We start from the raw sequence: 21,243 nt of genomic DNA on the forward strand, positions 1-21,243 counted from the left end.
GAGCCAGGCCCACCACCTGCTCCTACGGGAAGAAATTCTGCTTACACTTGCCTTTGCTAGCTCCCTTACGCCGCCCTCCACCCCACCAGTGCACGAGTGGGTGGTGGGTGGGAAGGGGAAGGAAATGGAAGAGGGGAAAGATTCGCTGCCAGTGTTAAAGGAAGCTGGCTGGCACAGGCACACGAGAACGTGGAAGAACTGGCGCCAGCTCACTCAGCACATGGCTGCCTGTCAGTGTCGCCTTCCTGGGCCGCGGAGGCGAAACTCACTTTTTCCTCAATTTGGGGCTCTCTCGCAAGAACTTGTGCACGCTGCCAGAACTCTATAAAAGGAGCCTCCAGGATAGCTGTGCTCAGGGTTCCTGACATCTTCGTGCTGCCTGCTCCACACTGGCCTTCCCGGCCAGCCGAGAAGAAGGGATGGGCCGGGCTGGTCCAGAGGAGGGTGGCACCTAGACTTTAAAAGGAGGACACGGGCTTTTTCCCTAGAAGGTCTCACCGACCTGGAGGCCCGAGGTTCCTATGCCCAGGACTTTCTGTTCTATGGCTCCTTTTCCACTCTGTGAGCCTCTTGGAAGTGGGAGCAGGCCAGGAAAAACATGTGATGCTATAGCGAGCTGAAACCGAAGACTTGACTTTGGGCCTGCCCACGCTGAGAACCTGGGCAGCGATGGACTGGGCAGCCTGCTCTTTGCTATGGCATCTTCCAAGTCCCCAACTTTGGGGAGGGGGTGTGCCAGACACGTCCTCGAAGTGGGTGTGAGTTAGAGCTTCTGAAGGTCCCCATTTGGTGCCTTTCTCCACTCATTCATTTTTGCGTCTCACCACTGAGCTGCTGTTATCTGCACAGCACCATCCTGGAGGCTAGTGGGACCAGAAGCGGCAGCAAGGATGATGGCGGGCTCTGCCTTCAGTGCATGGTAGTAAATTCAGTGGGAAAGCGCAGCTGTCAGAGAGGTACAGGTAGAGTCCGAAGGAATTAGAGAGAGATTCCCGTAGGCTGGAGAAAGCGGCACACACGTTCCGGAAGGTGACCTTTGTAAGACGTTCAAAGAGCAGGCAGGATCTGGACATTTAGAATGAAAGGCAGAGGGAGAATGCCAGGGTGGGGGTTTCTGACCGCTGAAGCAACCTGCGCAGAGCCCTGCCCAGACCTCCTCTCTGTCTTCAGTCGTGCAGGGTCCACACTGCAGGGGGAGCTGCCCTGTTTGCTATTCTGTGTCCTGCCTCGTTTGACGTGTGACCCAGGAAGTGGGTTGATGTGTGCATGATGTATCCAGCGCTGCCGTCGTGCCGGTTAAAGTATGGACGATAGAACCAGGTGGCCTGGGTGGGATCCTGGCTTCACTGCATATAAGCTACCCACCTCAGAGGGTGGTGTGAGGAACCATGTGTGTTGGCTGTTGTTTTCGTCGTCGTCGTCAGTGCTGTGAGAACCCTGGGAGGCTCCCCCACCACCCCCATCCTGGAGGACTTTTCGCCCTTTGGGATCCATTCCTTTCCTTTGAGGGTCTTACACTGAAATACAGACACGCCAGAAAGGGTAACGCTGGAAGGGTTAGATCAGCTGTCACCCCAGAGTGAGAGAAAAGCAGCTGACAATGTTCTTGCTCAGAGGAGAACAGGTGTCTGAAGGGAGGGACACGAGAGGAGAAGGGGGGGGGCGGCCAGTGAGCTCCGAAGGCCGGCTTCTCCTTCCCTGTGTGAGTTAGAGCGCCGAGGCCTGTGTTTCCGCTGGTGCCTGCACTCGTGCCGCACAGGGATCAAGTGGAGGACAGCGAGGAAAATGGCCCTCAGTCCATTTAGGAGCCCACAGCCAACAAAGCATTGGCCTGGGCCCCATAGAAGGGGAGGGTGAGGGATCAAAGCAAATGCCCCTGATCTTTGCAATTCCATCAGCCATTCAGAACATACATCTAAGAAATGAGTTAAGGTCAAAACAGATGACCATCTTTAAAAAGTGCAAATTTACACAGTGCAAATGGTAGGTACTCAATACATTTTGTTGACGGATGGATTGAGTGGACGAATGAATACCCAAGAATGAGGGGCTCATAGTAGAATGTTAAAGTGAAAAGGCCCAAGGCTAAAGGCTTCCCTGTACTGTCCGTCTTCTGCCCAGAATGTCAGCGGCATAAGAGTGAGGACCTTGTCTGTCCTGCCCCTTGCTAGGTTCCTACACCTAGAGCCATGCCTGGCACAGAGGAAGGTGCCCTGTGAGCATTCGTGGATTAAGGACATGGATGGATTGGTGGATGGGACAAGTAATGGAAATTACTTCCAGATGGTAGTGGGATTTGGGACCCAGCATGTCCATGGTACACACAACATTAATGACCACTTTTCTTGCAATAGTAAGTGAAGAGAGGAGAAAGTATATTCACTGGGGTGTAGTTAGAGCTGAGCTGGTCTGATACGAAGGACACATTCAAGAAGAAACACTCTGGCTGTTTGCAGGAGGTGGAATTAACAGCTCGCAATGCCACACACCTGCCTGGTGGAGCTGTCAGCTCTGCGTCACATGTCTGCTCGCCCGGCTCCATATTTCCGTGAATCCTCAGAGGGATCCAGAGCCAACTTCACACATTGCACACAGGGTTCCATGTGATAAAAATGTTTCACTAGGGCCCTAGAGTTTCATTAAGCAACCAGGCCCTCCCCGCAGGACACTGTCTATTGAAGAAGAGAGAACAACACTTGACAACAGCCCAAGTTGGGCAATGATTATAACACCCCGAACGTATGGGATGACGGAACACCTGAAACACAACAGCCCAAAGAATCTGCGAGGAAGGGCTGTTTGCTTTGGAAGAGGATGATTTATAGTTTGAGAGGCATACATGCACAGAGCATGGGATATTGATTCCAGTCTATCTGTAGTCACAAAGATACATGGCAAGTATCACTCTCCCTGAAATTTGTTGGACTAGAAAGCTGATTTACACTTCCGGTCCCTGCTGTGGAATACCACAGAGCCTCCAGATCAGAACATTCATATTAAAGCATATACACCTTCGCGCCAGGCCTCTCACCATCATGTGTGCATTGAAGGGTGTGTGGTCATGGGTTGCTCTGGGTGTCTAACCACCTTGATGGTGCTCCAGTTCTGTTTGTCAGTTTCCCTTTTGGAATTGGGGCTCCAGGCCACACACAATGCACCCAGCATGCTTTGCTGAATGGAAAGCAGAGCAGGAGCAACACTTCCTCGTTACGGATCCTGTCTCCGTTGATCTAGCCTGAGACCACACTCGATTTTTTTTTTTCTTTATATTGAATTTTTGTGTTTTTTTTTCAGTGAGAGGAAGGGAAAGGGGGAGAGAGAAAGAGAAACATCGATGAGAGAGAACATTGATTGGCCGCCTCCAGCATGCCCCCCACTGGGGATTGGGCCCACAACCTGGGCATGTGCCCTGACTGTCAGTCGAACTGGCGGCCTCTTGGTACATGGGTCGACGCTCAACCACTGAGCCACACTGGCCGGCCACACTCGATTTTTGTGAACCACTCTCACAACCAATGTGTACTGAACTATAGTTACTAACACTCCCGATCCATTTTCTAAAAGCTACGTCTCATCTCCCAATTCTGTACCAATAAAAGTTGCTCCTCTGTTCTCAGGAACAGACCATACATAGATTTACATAAAATTGCATCCTAAAAGATTTGTAGGATTGGTCCCAATATCCTAGCCACATTGAGAAGTGTTTTGATATTATGATCATCTAATCTAATATACTAACTCTCTCTCTTTTTCACCGTCTGTGACCATCGTCAGCACCAATCAATGGGTTTAGTTACATGATCCACAAGTTTAGATGTCACCTTTTCAGTGAGGTCTTCCCTTACCGCTCTATTTAAAATTGATCCATACACTTCCTATACTTTTACTCTACCTTTTGTTCTCCCTTATATAATCATACTCAATGATTATATAATCATTTAACACATATAATCATCTAACATACCATATATTTTACTTACTCATTTTGTTTATTACCTTTTTTCCTCCTTTAGAATAGAAGCTCTTTTAGAGTAGCGATTTTTGTCGCTTTTGTTCCCTGCTGGATCCCATGTTTGTTGTGTAGATGTGGTCGAAAACATCAGCATCCTCGTCCAGGTCGGTCAGAATGTTGAACGTGATGGAACCAGGGCTGCATTGCAGTACAGTCTACTAGAGGTGGCTGCCCCTCACCAGGTTGCTCTTGATCCATCAATCTGGAAGTTCTCTGTCGCCCCCAACAAGGAAGTGGGATTCATCGGACATAATTGATCACTTCCTTTTTCTAACTGCACACAAATCATCCTTTCAACGACCCATTTTAAGCCCTGCTTGAGAAGGGCACGGCATCAATCAGTGGCCTGTCCAAACCCCTCGTCCCTGGAAAGGAGGTCCTTCCAGATGTGCGGTCCCCCAGGTGAGGGCCTCCTGGCCGGGGCTCTGGTCGCTCCTAAGGTGGGCATGTGCTCCCTGGGCGAGTCAGCAGTCAGCTGCTGGCAGCAGCGCCGCGGGGCTGGAAGGCTCAGGCTCAGGTATATCTGTTGCCTTGCACTGGAATATCACATTCTTTTCTCTCCTGAGTTTTAATTTTGCACTTTATAAAATAAAAATGATAATATAATTTTCAAATATATACTATGGTACTATATTGCTTGTTAATTTATTTGTTTGTTTTGTTAATCCTCACCCGAGGATATTTTTCCATTGATTTTTAGATAGAGTGGAAGGGAGGGAGAGAGAGAGAGAGAGAGAGAGAAACATTGATGTGAGAGAGACACCTCGATTGGTTGCCTCCCACACAACCCCTACCAGGGCCAGGGATAAAACCTGCAACCCAGGATGTGCCCTGATGGGGAACTGACCCTGAGACCCTTCGGTCTGTGGGCCAACGCTCTAACCACTGAGGCAAACTGGCCAGGGCTGATTGTTATTTATTTATACCCTTTCGGTTTCGTGTCCAATTGCTTTCTGCAGACAAGAAAGATCTAAAGTTTTGGATATGTTTAGTTTATTTCTATTGCTCTTTGATCTAAAGGGTTTATATTTTATTCATGTCCTTTTCCCACATTCTTTCTAACACAGCTGGGGTTTAGGCCCTTGTCCGTCATCCCTGAATTATCTCAGTAGCCTCCTGACTGGTCTCAGGACTCCCATCTCTTCTTGCTTCTCCGCCTTAGGCCCTTCAGTCAGGCTGAGGTCTTGGAACCCAGCCACTCAGAATGTGGTCTATGGACCACAGCATCAGCATCTCCTGGGAACTTGTTAGAAAATCAGACTTTCGGACCCCACTCAGAAGCTATGACTCAGAATCCGACCCCCGGGTGACTCACGCCATGTTAAAGTTTGAGAAACACTGTCCTCTCCTCTGTGATGAAATCCCCCCACCAGGGGCATCCCCCAACTTCACACTGAACCATTCCCAAACTGTCTCTGTCAGGAAGGTTCCTCCTTAATTTAAAGGTGAGATATTTTTGACATGAAGATGTAAATGCCCACCCTGGCCTGTTTAGCTCAGCGGTTAGAGTGTCGGCCTGCGGTCCAGAGAGATCCGGGTTCGGTTCCCGCTAAGGGCACATACCTCAGTGGCAGTTTGTCCCCGGCCCTAGTTGGTCGTGCATGTGGCAGCCACTTGATGTGTCCCTTTCACATCGATGTTTCTCTCTCTCTCTCTCTCTCTCTCTCTCTCTCTCTCTTCCTCTCTCTCCCTCCCACTCTATCTGAACAAAAAATGGAAAAAATGTCCTCAGGTGAGGATAAAAAAAAAGATGTAAATGCCCACTCTCTACTCATTGATCCCGAGAAGGATGAGCAAGTTTATCTAGATAACTTTGGAGCAATTGTAAAAATTACTGAGATTCGACTTGAGTTGAATCCTCTGGTAAAAGCAAAGAATATTGGTTTTTGATAAGCGAGTGTTAAGGAGTATTTGGGAAGCATATATGATGAGTTGGTTGGAAATATTCTTGTTAGTTGGACACAGTAACATTTAGTGAGTGGTATTATCCCCACTTTATATGGGAGGAAACTGAGACTCAAAAAAGTTAGATTGTCCATAGTGACAGTACTGGTTAGAATTCCGGCTGCAGCACAGTGACAAAGATGTCCCAAATGCAGTGGTTCGGACGAGTAGTTCTTTCCCGAGGTGGACAGATGACCCAGGTGGGAGGCACTGGTGCTCTATGAGGCCACCCAGCCTCCCCCTGCTGTGTGGCTTTGTCGTCTCCCAGGAGGTCATCCGTGGGGCGGGGCTGGTTCCCACCCTTGGAAAGGAGAAAAGGAGAAGTAAAGAGCCCACCATTTTCTTAGGAAAATATAACCCAGAAGTTCTACTTGCCGCTTATACTCACATTCTGTTCATCAACGCTCAGTCATATGGCCACCCTAGCTGCAAAAGAAGAATGTTGAAATTGAGGGGTTATTTGCTAAAATGAAGAAGGGGGCTGCTCTCGGGGGACGCCGCGAGCCTTGCCTCAGACCCCTGGACCCCACCGCACGAGGAGACCTGCTCTCTTTTCGCCACATTATTCCCCCGTTTCTCCGACTTGACTGTCAGTAAATGTTTGTTGACTTGAGATAGAGTTATTACATGTGAGCCTTGTGCTTGTTTGAAATTAGTTCTTCCTCCTTCCTTGCCTTTCCGGTTGTCTAAGTGGCTCTGTGACCCACTGTCTCTATTTTTGATGATGTTAATTTGTAGAACAGCAAGCAGGTGTTCATCTTCCTTTAGGAGAAATGTTACAATAGAATAATCCACCAGTCCTTAGAAATTCTATATAACCAAATGAGGTGTGATAGTGGGTTGCTGGTAATGACCAAATGACCATCCCCTTTAAGGTAGGTATCTTTTTAGGAGGATGCCATTGCTCAAAATATTTTTGATATTTTGTGGTGGCTGGTATGTCAGTCAACTCTTGCCGCAGTAATGGTTCATGAAAACACCAAACTCTCAGAGGCATAGAATAATGAGCATTTAACTACTATGTCTGGGGGGGGTCTCCTGGGGGTTGCTGTTTGGGATGGGCCTGGCTGGCCAGTTCTGCCCCAGGTGTCTCTGACCCTCCTTCTGAGCCAGCAGGTCAGCCTGGATACATTCTTCTTCTGACAGTAGCAGAAGCATAAGAGAATAAGTGAGATATTTTGGGCTTCTTAAGGCCTAGGCTGAGAACTGGCACAGCCTATTGGCCAAAACAAGTCATGTGGCCAAACCCCAGTCAAGGGCCATGAGAAATACTCTGCACCTTGACTAAGTGGAACCGTCGTCACGTGGCAAAGGGTGTGAATACAGACTTGGTGAAGAATTGGGGTCAACAAAGCAACCTACCATGGCTTTACCTGTAGCAAATTATTTTGAATATTGACAATGATGGTAAATCTTTATCTCATAAGGGAGCTTTGAAAAATTATTTTAGTAAAATAGCTAAGTTTATGAATAAAATTAGACTAGGTTTATCATTGGACAGAAAGATAACTAAGCACATGACCTGAAAGAATGAAATGTATTTCTAGAAAAACACTCAAGAATATGGCATTCAAGGGCAAACTAGTTGAAACAAATGAACAGCCTTCCAGGGCAATGAATTGACTGACAGAATAACTCTCATTTGGTTCTAAAATAATTTTAAAATAATAATAAACCTATAAACCTTATGGCCCTGGCTGGTGTGGCTCAGTTCGTTGAACATCATCCCATGCACTGAGAGGTCCCCTGTTCAATTCCAGGTCAGGGTACATCCCATGCACTGAGAGGTCCCCTGTTCAATTCCAGGTCAGGGTACATCCCATGCACTGAGAGGTCCCCTGTTCAATTCCGGGTCAGGGTACATCCCATGCACTGAGAGGTCCCCTGTTCAATTCCGGGTCAGGGTACATCCCATGCACTGAGAGGTCCCCTGTTCAATTCCAGGTCAGGGTACATCCCATGCACTGAGAGGTCCCCTGTTCACTTCTGGGTCAGGGTACATCCCATGCACTGAGAGGTCCCCTGTTCACTTCCAGGTCAGGGTACATCCCATGCACTGAGAGCTCTCCTGTTCACTTCTGGGTCAGGGTACATCCCATGCACTGAGAGGTCCCCTGTTCAATTCCGGGTCAGGGTACATTCCATGCACTGAGAGGTCCCCTGTTCACTTCCAGGTCAGGGTACATCCCATGCACTGAGAGGTCCCCTGTTCAATTCTGGGTCAGGGTACATCCCATGCACTGAGAGGTCCCCTGTTCAATTCTGGGTCAGGGTACATCCCATGCACTGAGAGGTCCCCTGTTCAATTCTGGGTCAGGGTACGTGCCCAGGTTGCAGGATTGATCCCTAGTAGGGGGCATGCAAGAGGCAGCTAATCAATGTTTCTCTCCCTCCCCCTTTCTCTCTCTCTCTAAAAAAATCAATAAAAACCTATTAAAAACAACAACAATAATAAATTAACCTTATGGCTTGTGGTTACACGGTACCAGTGGGGAGGGACCTGATCTCCCCTTAGACTAACCCTGGGAAATGTGCTTTATGTGCAGATTCTCATTGCCAAGTCCCCTCTGGCTCCCTTCACCTCGTTTGTCTACACCATCCAGAAGGAAGGCCTGGTTCTTCAAGGTAAGATCCTTGGACTAAGCCATTTCTTTAAGCTGATTATGCTCAGGGCTGCTCAGCGCCAGTGATAATTACTGCTGTGCTCCTGGTCGAAACTACTGCAGGGCAGAAGCGAAGGCCAAGAGGAATTGTCCAGTGGTATTTATCCTGATGAGATGAACAGATTGGCATTTGTGGCAAGAATTCGACAGAGGTGGTGGCGGGCTTCGGGAGGACTATAGACTTTTCTAACAGAGGGAAACAACCAGAGAATGGGGGTCAAATTGAGCAAGCTGGGAACGGCCGCCGGCCCAGTCCACGCAGATCCCGCGGGGTGAGATGGCAGGGTGTCTCTGACACTGGGGGGCTCCGCACTGCCTCGGAGCCCTCTTGCTCGGCAGGTAAAGAACCCGCGGCCCGCAGCCTGTGGGGCACCTTGTACGGCTCCATGAGCTTTACTTCTTCAGCCTGTGTCTGGTCACGCCATCTCCTTTCCTGGTGCTCAAGTCCCCACTGGGACCAGGCTTTGCTGACCTACCCCTTGTGACATGGCCTGGGGCTTAGAAGGAGCTGGTCTCGGCTCGTGGTGAGCCCCCAGGAACTCGCCGATCTGCATGGCGGCTCACTCCCAGATGCTGGCCCCTCTGGTAGGTAGGAAAGGCTTCCAAATGCAGGTCTGTGCAGAGAACGGTGAACATGAGATCAAGTCAGACACCACTGGACTTAGCCCCCAGGGTCAGATGTCCCAAACTACTTGGTCAGTTAAGAAGCTTCCCCACAGAATTGCTCAGGATACTTATCTGCCCCCACTGTCAAGCAGGAGGCCCTGTCCACAGAGACACATAAGTGAATACATAATCTGAACCACAGGGGAACACGTTGTCGTTGTTGTGGGGGGCAGGGGCGGCAGATATCTGCCTAGTGGGGTTGTGTGAGCTGAATCTTTTCTCCAGGTTTGTGAAACAACGTAAGTACGTATACTATCCCCAGAGACACATTGCACTGCCAAGACTGAGTGGGGCTCGTGGGGCAGGCTGGGGAGCACCGGGCTGCAGCCTCCCCGGCCCCCTCTGCACCGCTGCGTCCTATTGGGCCTGGAGAGCCCCGTGTTTGTTTGCTGCGGCCGCGCTCCACAGCAGGGACTCGGGGCCAGGGAAATTTGGGGTAAGAACTACTGACCTTTGGCTCTTAGCCTTTGACTTATGCTATCCAAGTTCCTTGGTAAATATTTTTTTTACAATTGCAAATACTGTTTTCTGACAAAGAAGCAGAGATTTTAAGATGAGATTAAGCAGAGCAAACAGCAGGCCCCTTTGTTGCCTGCTCTCTAAGGGTGTGTAACTAATAAGCAATCCGAAGGCGAGTGTTATTTACCCGGTGCAGTGTGGCTTTGCTCTTCAATCTTAGAGCCTTTCGTAAAAGATTAGAAGTCAATGCATAGCAAAATTAGATGAAGATTTCAAGAAAATCTATGGAAGATTATAAGACAGTTCTCCTCAGATGGCTTGCATTGAGAGTCTTGATCACTGGGTATTTCGGTAAAAAGTATTTCTATGCCGGATCTAATTTGGGTAACTTTTAGGATAGTATTTGTGGAAACAACATTCACAGGGCTGCCTCTCTGACACCCGTGGCTAAGATCGTGATTTTGACAGGAAAGAGGAAGTTGGTGGAGAAAATGGAGACTGGAGCTGTAATTGATCGGTAGAGGTTAAAAAAACTACAAAGAAAGAATATTAGAAAAAGTTGGAAAACAGGGGAGAAAGTGAGTTACGAAAGGAGGCTGACCTGGAGTTGTGTGTCCAGGAAAGAAAAAAATTCAGGAAAGTGTCTGATGATCCACGAACCCCAAGGAATCAATAAAAATGTCTGAGACACTACAGAGCTTCACCTGATTGTTCTGAAAGCAAAACCCTCTGCCCGGATTAGCAGTGCGCCGAGTGTACGCCTCTGGGCGAGCCCTTTCTTCCAGCCATGTGCTCCCAAGATGTTGGGGAAACCCAAGGAAGCAATAATCCTCAGGAAAAAATAGGGACCCCTCCTTTACTGGAGAGAGACCCCCACACACACATACCCCCTTGGATATCTGTTCCAGCTCTGGTGTGATCTGGAGAAAACCTCTGGCACAGTAGTTTTGTCAGCTTGAAAATGACAGTGTTGACCCTCATTCAGTGCTTTGCAAATTGTTTCATAACCCATTACTGGATGATAAAATGAAATGAATGAGTCACAACCAGCATATTGTATTGTTTCATGAAGTATTTGTTTTGTGTGTGTGTGTGTGTGGTTGTACGATTGTGTATGGTTGTGTGTGTGCATTTTCAGTTTCTGTATGGAGGATGCAGTGCAAATGTTTCTCTTACCTGGGTTGTAGTCATTGGCCTGGGTGATTTCTAAAGACCTTCCCAACTTTGGCTATATCTGATTCTCCGAGGAGATGGTGTACTTATCATTCACTCAGCCCAGTAGACCTACACCCTTGAGATCTCCACAGACTGGAACATAAAAGCTTATTTTCCCCCCAGTCTTACCAGATGACTGAGCTAGAAAACACCTGCACATTTCCCCAGGTTTAAAGCAAAGAAACCTTTGATCCCTGGGTGGTAACCTTGGAAGGTACCAGCCCTGGAGGCCAGTAAGGTTTCCTTGTGTGAGGGTTGCTCTGGCATGATAGCCCTGAGTTGGCATGGAGGTTGGTACCTGGAGCTGGAGGGGGCAGCATGCGATTCCTGCCTGAGGGGCAGGGGGCCAAGGGGAGAGCAGGACGAGCGAGGCAGCTCGTGGGCCCGCACAAGGGGAGCACTCAGCCTTGGTGAGGAGCCGCCTGGAGCGCCCGGAGCACAACCCAAACAGGCTGCTTTTCCAGGGGGACCACTGGCGAGTGTGAGAATGATCCCTCAGTGCCTTTTATCCCCTTAGCAAGCCCCAGGATTCCTACTGGCCTGCTAAGCAGGAGGTTTTATAATACCTGACGAGCTCTGGGGGGGAGGGAATAAAAGGCGAGGCTCAAATTTGATTTCCTGGCTCCACACGCCACTCCCCTCACCGGTTCTCAAGGGTTAGGATGCTGGGAACTGCGGCCACTGGTGGCCTGATCCCCTGCCCACCCCTTTGTTCACTGGGCTGGGACAATACAGCGGCAGGCTGGGGACACTGAGGGGCTTGCTTAGCGATTTCTTAGGCTGCTTTTTGAAGCACTTGAAGGCGCTGGTCCATGCTATTGTTATAGTAAAATAGAGAGCGGAACTATTCTCCTTTTGCGGAAAAAAAAGAAAAAGTAAAAGAAAGAAAACCCACTCTCCCAGCATCTTGGGGAGGCCGGCTTACTCTGGCCGTTGCCATGGTAACACCGCTGCTTGCATCTTCTTTGTCTGTCCCAGGTTGTCAGAGATCCTGGCCTCTCAGGGTTGGGCCCGAGACCCTGGAAATACTTAGGCCCCAAGGAGAAAGAGCTCACAGCCACCAGCTTCTGATGGTTTGACTTCGAGAGGGGTCAGGTCCCAGCAGAGGGAGAATTCAGCTTTTTCGTGCAATTGAAGTGGGAAAGGTGAAGGGGGGTAGGTGCCGTTAGTCCACTTTAACTGTTGCCCCGAGTCCGCCATGAAAGCCGCAGCACGCACGAGTGGAAGGCTTGGAGGTTTGGCTAGCCCACAGCGAGGCCAAGCGGTGCCAGGACCTAGAGGCGAGGGCAAAGCAGGATGGGCCCACGGAACCGCATGGCTGCCCGAGGGAGGGGAGCGTTTATGGGCTCCAACTTGACTCGCACTTGTCCTTTGTGTCCCCAGGAATCCCCAAATGTTGTGCCACCCAGAACACAACGGGGCCCCCTGGGCCTCTGTGTCAAGGCCAGGAATAAAGATTCTATAATTAAAGCAGCCAGGCTGGGTGGCTGCTGCTGCAGGAAGCCCGGGGAGAACATGGGCCTGGCTCCCCGGCCGCCACCCAGGCGTTGTGGCCCGGCAGTCAGGCCTGCCGACTTGGGGAAGCAGCGGACCCAGAGGAGGGGCTGGCCCGCAGGACGCAGGGCGCGATTGAGGGGCTCCTCCTTGCTCACTCTGACTTTTCCGCACCCTCCTTTTCCTCCGGGACCTAGGAAGCATTTTGAAAAACAAAAGCCAGATTGTTTTGAACCGGACAGAAGAGAATGGCTTAGTTTCTCAGTAGGACAGAATGTTTTTTTTTTATATTGTTTTTTAAAAAATCAAGATAGGGTATGGCAAGTTGAACTTGGATTCTGGTGCTGTCCTCTACTAGCTTAGGTTTGAATGAGCAGCATAACGCTTGGGGTGGGGATGGGGAGCCCACGGGGAGCCCAGGGGACCCTGCAATAGATCCCGAGAAGGCGCTGGAAACAAAGCTAGTTTTCTGTTTTTCTAACCATCTAGTATAGGGCCTTAGAAGAAACCAGAAATCAAAGAAGTAAAACGAGGATTTTTTAAGAGCTAGAAAGCTATGTGCCCCGTCTTTCTTGTAAAATCAAGAGTTGTTTGATTGCCTTTCAAAGCATATTGGGAGAGACATTAATTTCCTCTATTTGTTCCCTTGTCACAAAGTTGGGTTAGATTCTTCTCCATTTTCTTAGTTACTGAGCCAATTGGATGATTTATTGAAAAATTCTTTCCCCCCAAATACCACCATCAGGGTTCATCAGATTTCAGTCTGAATCAGTAACCCATCTAAATGTTTTCTGCCTGGTGGACTCAAAGTGACCCAGAAGATTCGCAATCTATTTCCGTCCAGGTATGGAAGTGTCTGCCTGGTAAATACCACCCACACACCTGGCACAGCCTGGCATTCTTGTGGGAGCCTGGGCAGAGAGCCCTGGGATTCAGTGGAGCAGAGAGAGTGAACTTCTCTCCCAGAGGTCACAGCAAAGAGGGCAGAGCAGGCCTGTGAAATTGTCCCCGAGCTGCTGAGTGCCGCCGCAGCCTTCTCGGTGTGGACCTTCCCAGAGGAACTGAGGAAGGACTCCCATCTGCCAGCTCTCTTCTCTTCTAACATTCACTTCGCATTCCCTCCTCCATGACCTCTCCCCACACTGGCCCTCTGCTTTGTTCTTATTATTACTTATTATTACTCTAGCCATTGGCCTCAAAGAGAGATCTGTTTGGAGTGCATTCCAAATCTGTACAGAGGGCTCATTGCACACATCATGCCATAACTTGCTTTTGTCACTTAGCGTTGTGTTTTTGCAGCATGTCCCCATTGACGCTTATAGATCACGTTCTTTCACTTTAATTGAGGTATCCATAGCCATTGTTTGAATATACCATGTTATCCATTCCTTCCTTCTCTTTTTTTTTTTTATCCTCACCTGAGGACATTTTTCCATTTTTTGTTCAGATAGAGTCGGGAGAGAGAGAGAGAGAGAGAGAGAAACATCGATGTGAAAGGGACACATCGAGTGGCTGCCACCCACACGACCCAACCAGAGCCAGGGACAAACTGCAACCGAGGTACATGCCCTTAGCGGGAACCGAACCCAGGTCTGTCTGGACCGCAGGCCGATGCTCTAACCGCTGAGCCAAACTGGCCAGGGCTATCCATTCCTTTCTTGATGGAAATTTCAATTACTTGTTAATTTAATGAATTCTGTGGCACATGTTTCTTGGTACGCAAGTGTGAGGGTTTCTCTGAGTATATATCAAAAAGCAGAATGGCTGGTCAGAAGGTATGGAGGTGCTAATCTGGATGGCCTGGAGTACAGCTAAATTTGAGGAGCTGTATTTCTATGAGAGAAGGAGGTGAACATGCAGTAACACATCCCTTTCAGAGGAGTCCAATTGCAGAGATTAGGTCCCACAATGCAATAGTACAGACCCTAGGTTTGGGCTCATTGCAGAATATTGAAATGCAACATAAATATTATATGGTAAAAATGATGTCAGGACTCTCTTTCCTAGAGTCTAGATCAGAGAAGAGAGGTATTAGTCAGTAATGACACCTTGACTCAGAATCCCCAAATCTTGGCCCCCCACCCAAAACAGAATCTATCTCAAGCAGAAACTTTAGTACGTGTTTTGCTATTATGCACTATGCAAGAAAGATATTTGAACAACAGCTACTCTAATGCTTATAGCACAAAGCTGGGGATGAATTTGGGCCCAAAATCATAGACTAAACACTTTTTCCCCCAAAATGTTTTTTCCTGTTTCCACAGTTTTTTAAAACATGGGACAAAATGTTAGTTGGAATAAGGTTATAGAGAAAAACTCTCTTCCAAGGCCTGGAATGTAGTTAGTCTGACTCCATGCCCCTCTTTAGAATCTGGAAGCCATTCAGCTATCTTTGCAGAGTTAATAGTTTGCATTTGTGAAGATGCCCAGGTAATAATACCAAAAGATATTAAATCAAGCCAGGTTGTTGATTTTCTTTGGAAACCTGTTCCAAAAGGACTTGATGTTCTTTGTGGAATATGACTTAAGCTTTATTTCCGTGAGTTCAGTTCAGTGGGTATTTTGTTGAGCATCTATTGTGTTTACAAACCATGGTGCTCAGTGGACAGAAGTCTGGGGGAAAAAATGGTTCTTTCCCTTCAGTAGCTCAAAATCTAGTTATTTCAAAACAAAAATAACCACTCAAAGCCAAAGTGTGACGCATATCATCAAGGTTCAGAAATGGACCATGGAAGGACGGAGGAGAAAGACTCGTTCCAACTAGGATGGCTGAGGAAGGTGCCCCAGACACGTGGGGCTGGCCGTCAGCCCCTGCATGCTGATGAAGTGGCATTCCACTGCCTCTTGACCGAGACCAGTTTCCTTGGCCGTTTGATGGTAGATCTGGGGACACTGGGGAATGCTGATTAGCGCCATGTGACTAATGAATCATGCTGACTAATGTGTTCTAAATGGATTGATTCAACAATAAAGGGAACACTGAGGGCCAAGAGTTCAGATCCTGATTTCACCATGAAGTATAAATCACGTAGTCTCCGTACTTCTTTTATTTATTTATTTATTTTTTGTCTATTAAAATATGCTCATGGTGAGAATCTAAGTTACCTTGACTGGAAAGTACTTTAGAAACCTTGAGGATAGCAGAAATGCTTCCCAACAACACCCAGGACAGGCTTACGCAACCGTGGGTATTCATAGTCCGCCCAGAGTCAGGACACCCATCACATGCTGCTCCCAGCCACGCGGAACTGTTATTTCCTCGCCCAGCCCTGAGAACCGACACAGTGCACCGCACTCACACAAGCCGGCAAACAGAGGAGCTTTTGAACAATCTTCCTGTCTACCTACTGGGGCGTCAGTGTTTTTCTACAACAAATGTCACCACAGAACTGAGAGCCTGCATTGCACACAGCTCTTTCTCTTTTGACATCTCCCCAGCTAGGCTGCTTGAGAACCTGGCCTTCCGTGCCCAGATGTTTGCTGAATTCCGAAGGCCCCCCAAAGGGCCCAAGTTCTTTTGTTGCTCTCCAAATCATTTCCCACAGAGACTGACCGATGTCCTGAAGGAGCCCTTCAATAGGGAGGATAAATGGAGGCAGATGAAGACATGCCCCCCTAAGGCTCACCCACGTCCACGCTAACAAAGGGTCTGAGGCACAACCTTGTAAAGAGCATTTTGGTCAGTAGTGTCTCTTCGAAAGGCCAAGCCTCCCCCACAGGGCAGCTTTCAGTGGCTACCGTCATAGTGGAAGTACTGGGCGTTTGTAAAGGGCTGGGCTGGGCTAGATGGAGCACAAAACATCTACATCATGGTCCCCTGCCTTTGTGAGGACTTCCTGGCTACAGATGGCAGCTGCTTTCTCAGGGGAAACCTGGGGGCAGAGGAGGAAGCCAAAGAGGGGCTCCAGCTTCCCTGGATGACCTCTTCCCGCCCAGCCCAGGAAGGACTCCCCTTTGTCCATAGCTGTCGGCAGTCAAGCCTGGGCTACAGGACCCGAGCCCACACCTGTGCTGGGTAACAGACAGGTGTGCGTGTAAGTGGCCCGCTGCAGGGAGGAAAGCCTCCCTTAGACTGAGAAGTTCGAGCGTTTCATGACAACAACGTTCCTGTTTGTTTTGTTTTTTTTCCAAACTTTCTTTCTCTCCCTCTTTTTTTCCTTTAGGCCAACAGAGGCCATAGGGACACTGTGACCTTTGTCTAGAGCTGATGGAGGCGTGAGTTGTGGAATGAAACAGGACTGTGCTGCTTGGAAGAAGGAAACGGAAGCCAACCTAATGGGGATTAATTAGTTGATTGCTGTTGAGATGGTAACAGATTTGCCCCCTCCACTGAGCCAGCCAGCTCCGACCGCGCAGGGAAGGTGAAGACGAAGAAGTCTTTGTTCAGGTCTCTAGATGCAGGGCTGTAGGCTTTGCTGCCGTGATATGTCAACAGCCACAATGATAATAATTTGCACTTATATAGCACCTTTCAACCAGGCACCTCAAAGCGGTTTAACCACATTAATTAATTAAAGCCCACAATCCCCCTGGGGAGAGGAGGAGGAGGACTAACAGGATTTGTAATTACAGGAGGGAACATTTCCTAATAAAGTATTGTCCACCAAATAAAAAGAGGAGGTGTATAAGAATTGGGGTCCCCAAAGAGGAACTGGTTCAGAAATGAAATCATGGAAAGATGGGGAGGTGGGGGCGGGCATGGGCAGGGGGCCTGCTCCTGTGTCAGAGGGAGGTCGGTGGGCTCAGAGTTCACTGACAGGTTTGCATCCAGCTGAGAAGCGGGCCATGTATGGTATTAGTGGCGTTTGGAAGGTCATTAGTGACAGGACCATTGTGGTGTAAATTCCAGTTTCACTAATATATTGTGTATGGCCCTGCAGAACAAAGAGTGAGATTCTTGCAGTATTTAATAAAGGATGAAATGATTTCTTTAGATTTAAAGCCCAAAGCTGGGCCAGTCAATTAGCAAATAAATCACTTGGTGACCCATAGGATAATGTAGTGGTTTCTAGCACAACTCTCGGCCTGGCCCCTCCTGCTGCCTAAGGCTTCCCACCAGAGCTTCAAGATGGGCTCAGTGCACGGCCTGGGACCTCAGCTCCTTCAAAGCCAGGCATCAGATCTTCCCAGCCTTGGACATCGGGCCCTCTCTTACCCAAGTTGTTAATGACCCTAAGCTGTCCTGTGTATGATCACTTTGTACGTGTTCCCCCTACACAGGTTTTTAAACGCCTTGGAGCCTAGAATCAAGTCTTATTCTATGTCATGTCTCCTGGTACCCAACAGAGTGCTGTGCCCAGATGGGCCCAGACTGGTCAGGAATGATCGTCAACAACTCAGTGTTTGTTGAGCATGTACCAAGTGCTGAGGGGAGGCTCAGGAACAATAGGAGACGAGCCCTGTCCTTGAGAACGCTAGTGCAGGGAATGGAGAAGACTCGGGTACCACTGACAGTAACATGAGCCAGACTAGTACCGTGACGTCACAGGCACGCGGTCAGGCCACGTGCTGCAGGGGCAGGAGAGGGGCACCGAGCTGCGGGGCCGGGGAGGGATGCTGGGCCGAGCGCGCTCTGGGCTGGAAGGTGAGACCGGTGCTGGTGGACCGGCAAGCGCCGGGGAGGCCGACGCTGACTGTGGCCCTTTGTCTCCCTCTGAGTAAGGTGCTTTTTCGAGAACCTGTGGTCTTCAATAGAACTTTTGTGAAAACCAAGCTGAGTTTTTGCAGCTGATTAAACGTAAATTTCCCGTGAATTCTCATTATTACACGAATTGGCTGATTTGGGACATCAAGGGAGCATTTGAGAAATTAGGAAAGACGTTTTGTTCTCTGTCACTGTTCATTCAGTCTCTCTCCACTTGGACTGTCCACCACGAAAGACAAGTTAAACAGTTTACACATTAAAAACAGGGCACTCAAAGGTGTCTGAAAAAGGTGCAAGGAAAACATATCTCGATCACAAATGTCAGAAATTAAATGGCTTTCTCCTTGAGACTATTTTTTTTTACCCCTGTACACATTAAGACAGCGCTGTACACCCAGCAATGAACAAATCAGTCCCCGTACTCTCCTGCTCCAGGGCCCGCCAGGGCGGCCCACCACGACCACACTGCCAGACCGACCTAAGCACTATCTTTGCCTGTTGCCAGTATTTATTGAGTGTTACTGCATGTCTGACACACTGTACGTGCCTAAGCGTACAGAATCTCCCACCAGTCTGACAAGGTAGGACCTTTATCATCCCTCCTTCCAGATGAGGAACAAGGCAAGAAGAGTTCAGCCTCTTGCTGGAAAGTGATGGAATGTGGGTTTGAACCCAGGCAGACTTGCTCCCTCCTCTCTCCCCCTCGCCCACCCGTGTCGTATTTCTATTCATATCGATTACAACACTCTCTTGATCATCCTCAGTTCACTAAAGTACTGAGCACAATACTAGACACATAATAGGAACCCAGTGAATGTTCCCCAAATGAACGAATCACCAGAGCAATAGTAGTGCTTCCATCTGCCCTGGGAGCAGAGTCTGCAGAAGGCGTGGGCTGGGTGCTGAGAATGCGGTCGAGCCCATCACTGCCTTCTTCTCTTTCCTCCGTCATTAGAGATTAGGAGCCGGGCGCAGGAAACTTGCCCCCGGGAATGTTCACAAGAAAGAAGACACAGGCGGTATTCATGAGCTGAAAATCTGCCAAGCTGGTACCACCCATGAGATGCTGGTGAAGCCTCTTGCATTGTTAATTACTTGCATTGAACTTGGATGCGATGCAGTGCTCTTTTTCTTGGGGTGTGGGTGTGCACATACACATGTGGGACAAAGTCCCACTCTGTCTCCCTAACTGCTGGCGTCCTAGCTACTCTGTTGCTGTGCCGCCGTCCTGGCAAAGCTTCAGAGGAGCGCGGTCCCCATCAGCCCGCGGAGTGAAGGTCCCTGGATTAACCCGGAGGTGCTGAACTCGATGCATAGCATCTTTTATGTCGTATGTTGTGAGCAAAGCTACTACTCAGAGACAAGATTGTAAAGGTGCTTCCGGCAAAACCAGACTTGCCAAGTGACGGTTCTGAAGACAGGGAACGAGGATTAGGTGATGGGGGGAGGGGAGTGGGGGCAAGAGGAAGTGCAACGTATCAGATTCTGGCCTAAACACTGTGGTCTTAAAACCACTTGGGGGTGTCATTTTCCCCCCAAGCTTTGGTTTTGGTATCATCACCTCACCTTCGGCCCTTGGCCATGAAAGGACTTCCCTCTGCTGAGAGGGACGGAAGCAGCCAGCACAGTTCTCAGTGCACATCCCGAGTGTCGGGGGAAGCACGTTGCCTGCTTCTCTAAATGTCACTCACCGAGGGTGGGTTTCCCTGGAGCTCAGGCTCTCCAGAACTCCACGTACATCTGGGGAGGAGAGGGACCAAACAGATAGGGACACGTGTCAGGAGGGGCCTAAACTAACGCCCCGTGAAATCCCAGGGACGGGAAGTCTCCTGGGCCGGGTCCTCCACGGGCGGCTCAGTGTCTCAGGTCGCATCACCGCGTGCGCGCAGTGGGGCAGAGGGCGAGCGAGCACAGGGCCCAGGGAACAGCGCAGCTCACCCCAGGGCCAGCAGCGGCTCCGCCTCAGAGGACGCAGAAGGCACAGTCCCCATTCCCCCACCCCCACCCCACCTTCCCGGTATTCTGCAGGGAAGGAGAACTGGATCCTCATGACCTGTAATGTCGCCACCTCCTGCCGGACCCCGTGAGCTGGCAGATGTCCCCACCCGCTCCTTCCCCTCGGACTGAGGAGCACATGTCGCGTGTGGAGCAGGGAGGACCGATCAGTCTGGCAGCCCAGCTCAGTCCACAGGGGCTCTTTTTGCCAGTCACCAGGGGAAACCAGTTCAATGGGGACTTTTCCCTCGGAGCTACCAGGCACTAGCACTGTTCGGAGAGGACACTGGGCTAAGGAGAGCCAGGGGCCAACCCCCTGCTTCCTGTGCGAGGCTCCTGGAAACCAGCCCTTCCGCCTCATTCCCCTCCTTACCAGACATGATTCAGATTCCCGCTGAGCCCTGTGACTTTTCCAGAAAGCAGGGGGGGGAGAGAGAGAGAGAGAGGAGAAGCTTTCCCTTAATATTCTGCTAATAATGAGTTTTCAGTCGTGCCGAGGGCAGCCTTGGGCGCCCCGGAGGCTGGCTGGGGCCAGGCCGCACGGGCAGGAGCCGCTGGGCTCTCCCTCCGTCAGCCTCCAGGCCTGCAGGCGGCTCACAGATCCCGAGAACAAACACGCTGCCACACCTCTGCCCCAAACCGAGCAAACCGCGGTGCTGTCCAAGCTCCGCTCCAGAGCTGTGGAGGCCTGGACCTCAGTGACTTGACAGGACTTCACTGTCTCAGGCCAGACCAGCTCTGCACATGCCAAGACCTCCTGTCTCCAGGACGCAACCTGGGCCTACCCTGACCTCAGAAGAACAAAGGGAGCAGTGAGGTCACACCGCTTCCTGCCCGACACCTAACCCCTCGTACACAAGTGAGGGGTGGCCGCATGCCATGCCTGCTGAGCGATCCCACCTACTCGTCCCCCCAGAGTGAATGTCTTCAGATGATAATTCCGTGTCGAATTACCTACATGGAACCTGTGCAGTCTGTTAGTTATGTGTGGGCTCTCTTCATGGAGAAGAGTCCCAGCTACCCCGGGTGAAAGGGGACAGCTGTTGTTCGGGACATGGGTGGCCTGGAATTGGAAAGCCTTTCGAAGCAGAGGCAGCCCTGGGGATCCATGACCTTGGAGTGTCTGCTCCCCTCTGCATTTCTGCCCCAGG

At 49.8% G+C, this 21,243-nt stretch overlaps 1 protein-coding gene across 1 annotated transcript in view; it reads left to right on the plus strand.

The window, feature by feature from the left end:
• RAD51B (RAD51 paralog B) overlaps positions 1 to 16,826 on the plus strand; it is a 547,382-nt gene extending 530,556 nt beyond the window's left edge. Inside the window, exons 10-11 of the mRNA XM_036267364.1 lie at positions 8,503 to 8,581; positions 16,617 to 16,826. Of these exons, the coding sequence (XP_036123257.1) occupies positions 8,503 to 8,581; positions 16,617 to 16,633 (96 nt within the window). The 3' untranslated portion in view covers positions 16,634 to 16,826. The remainder of the gene's footprint in view (positions 1 to 8,502; positions 8,582 to 16,616) is intronic.
• Positions 16,827 to 21,243: the final 4,417 nt, after the last annotated feature.

The sequence above is a fragment of the Molossus molossus genome, unplaced genomic scaffold (genome assembly GCF_014108415.1).
Source record: "Molossus molossus isolate mMolMol1 unplaced genomic scaffold, mMolMol1.p scaffold_m16_p_1, whole genome shotgun sequence".
Taxonomy (NCBI): Eukaryota; Metazoa; Chordata; class Mammalia; order Chiroptera; family Molossidae; genus Molossus; species Molossus molossus.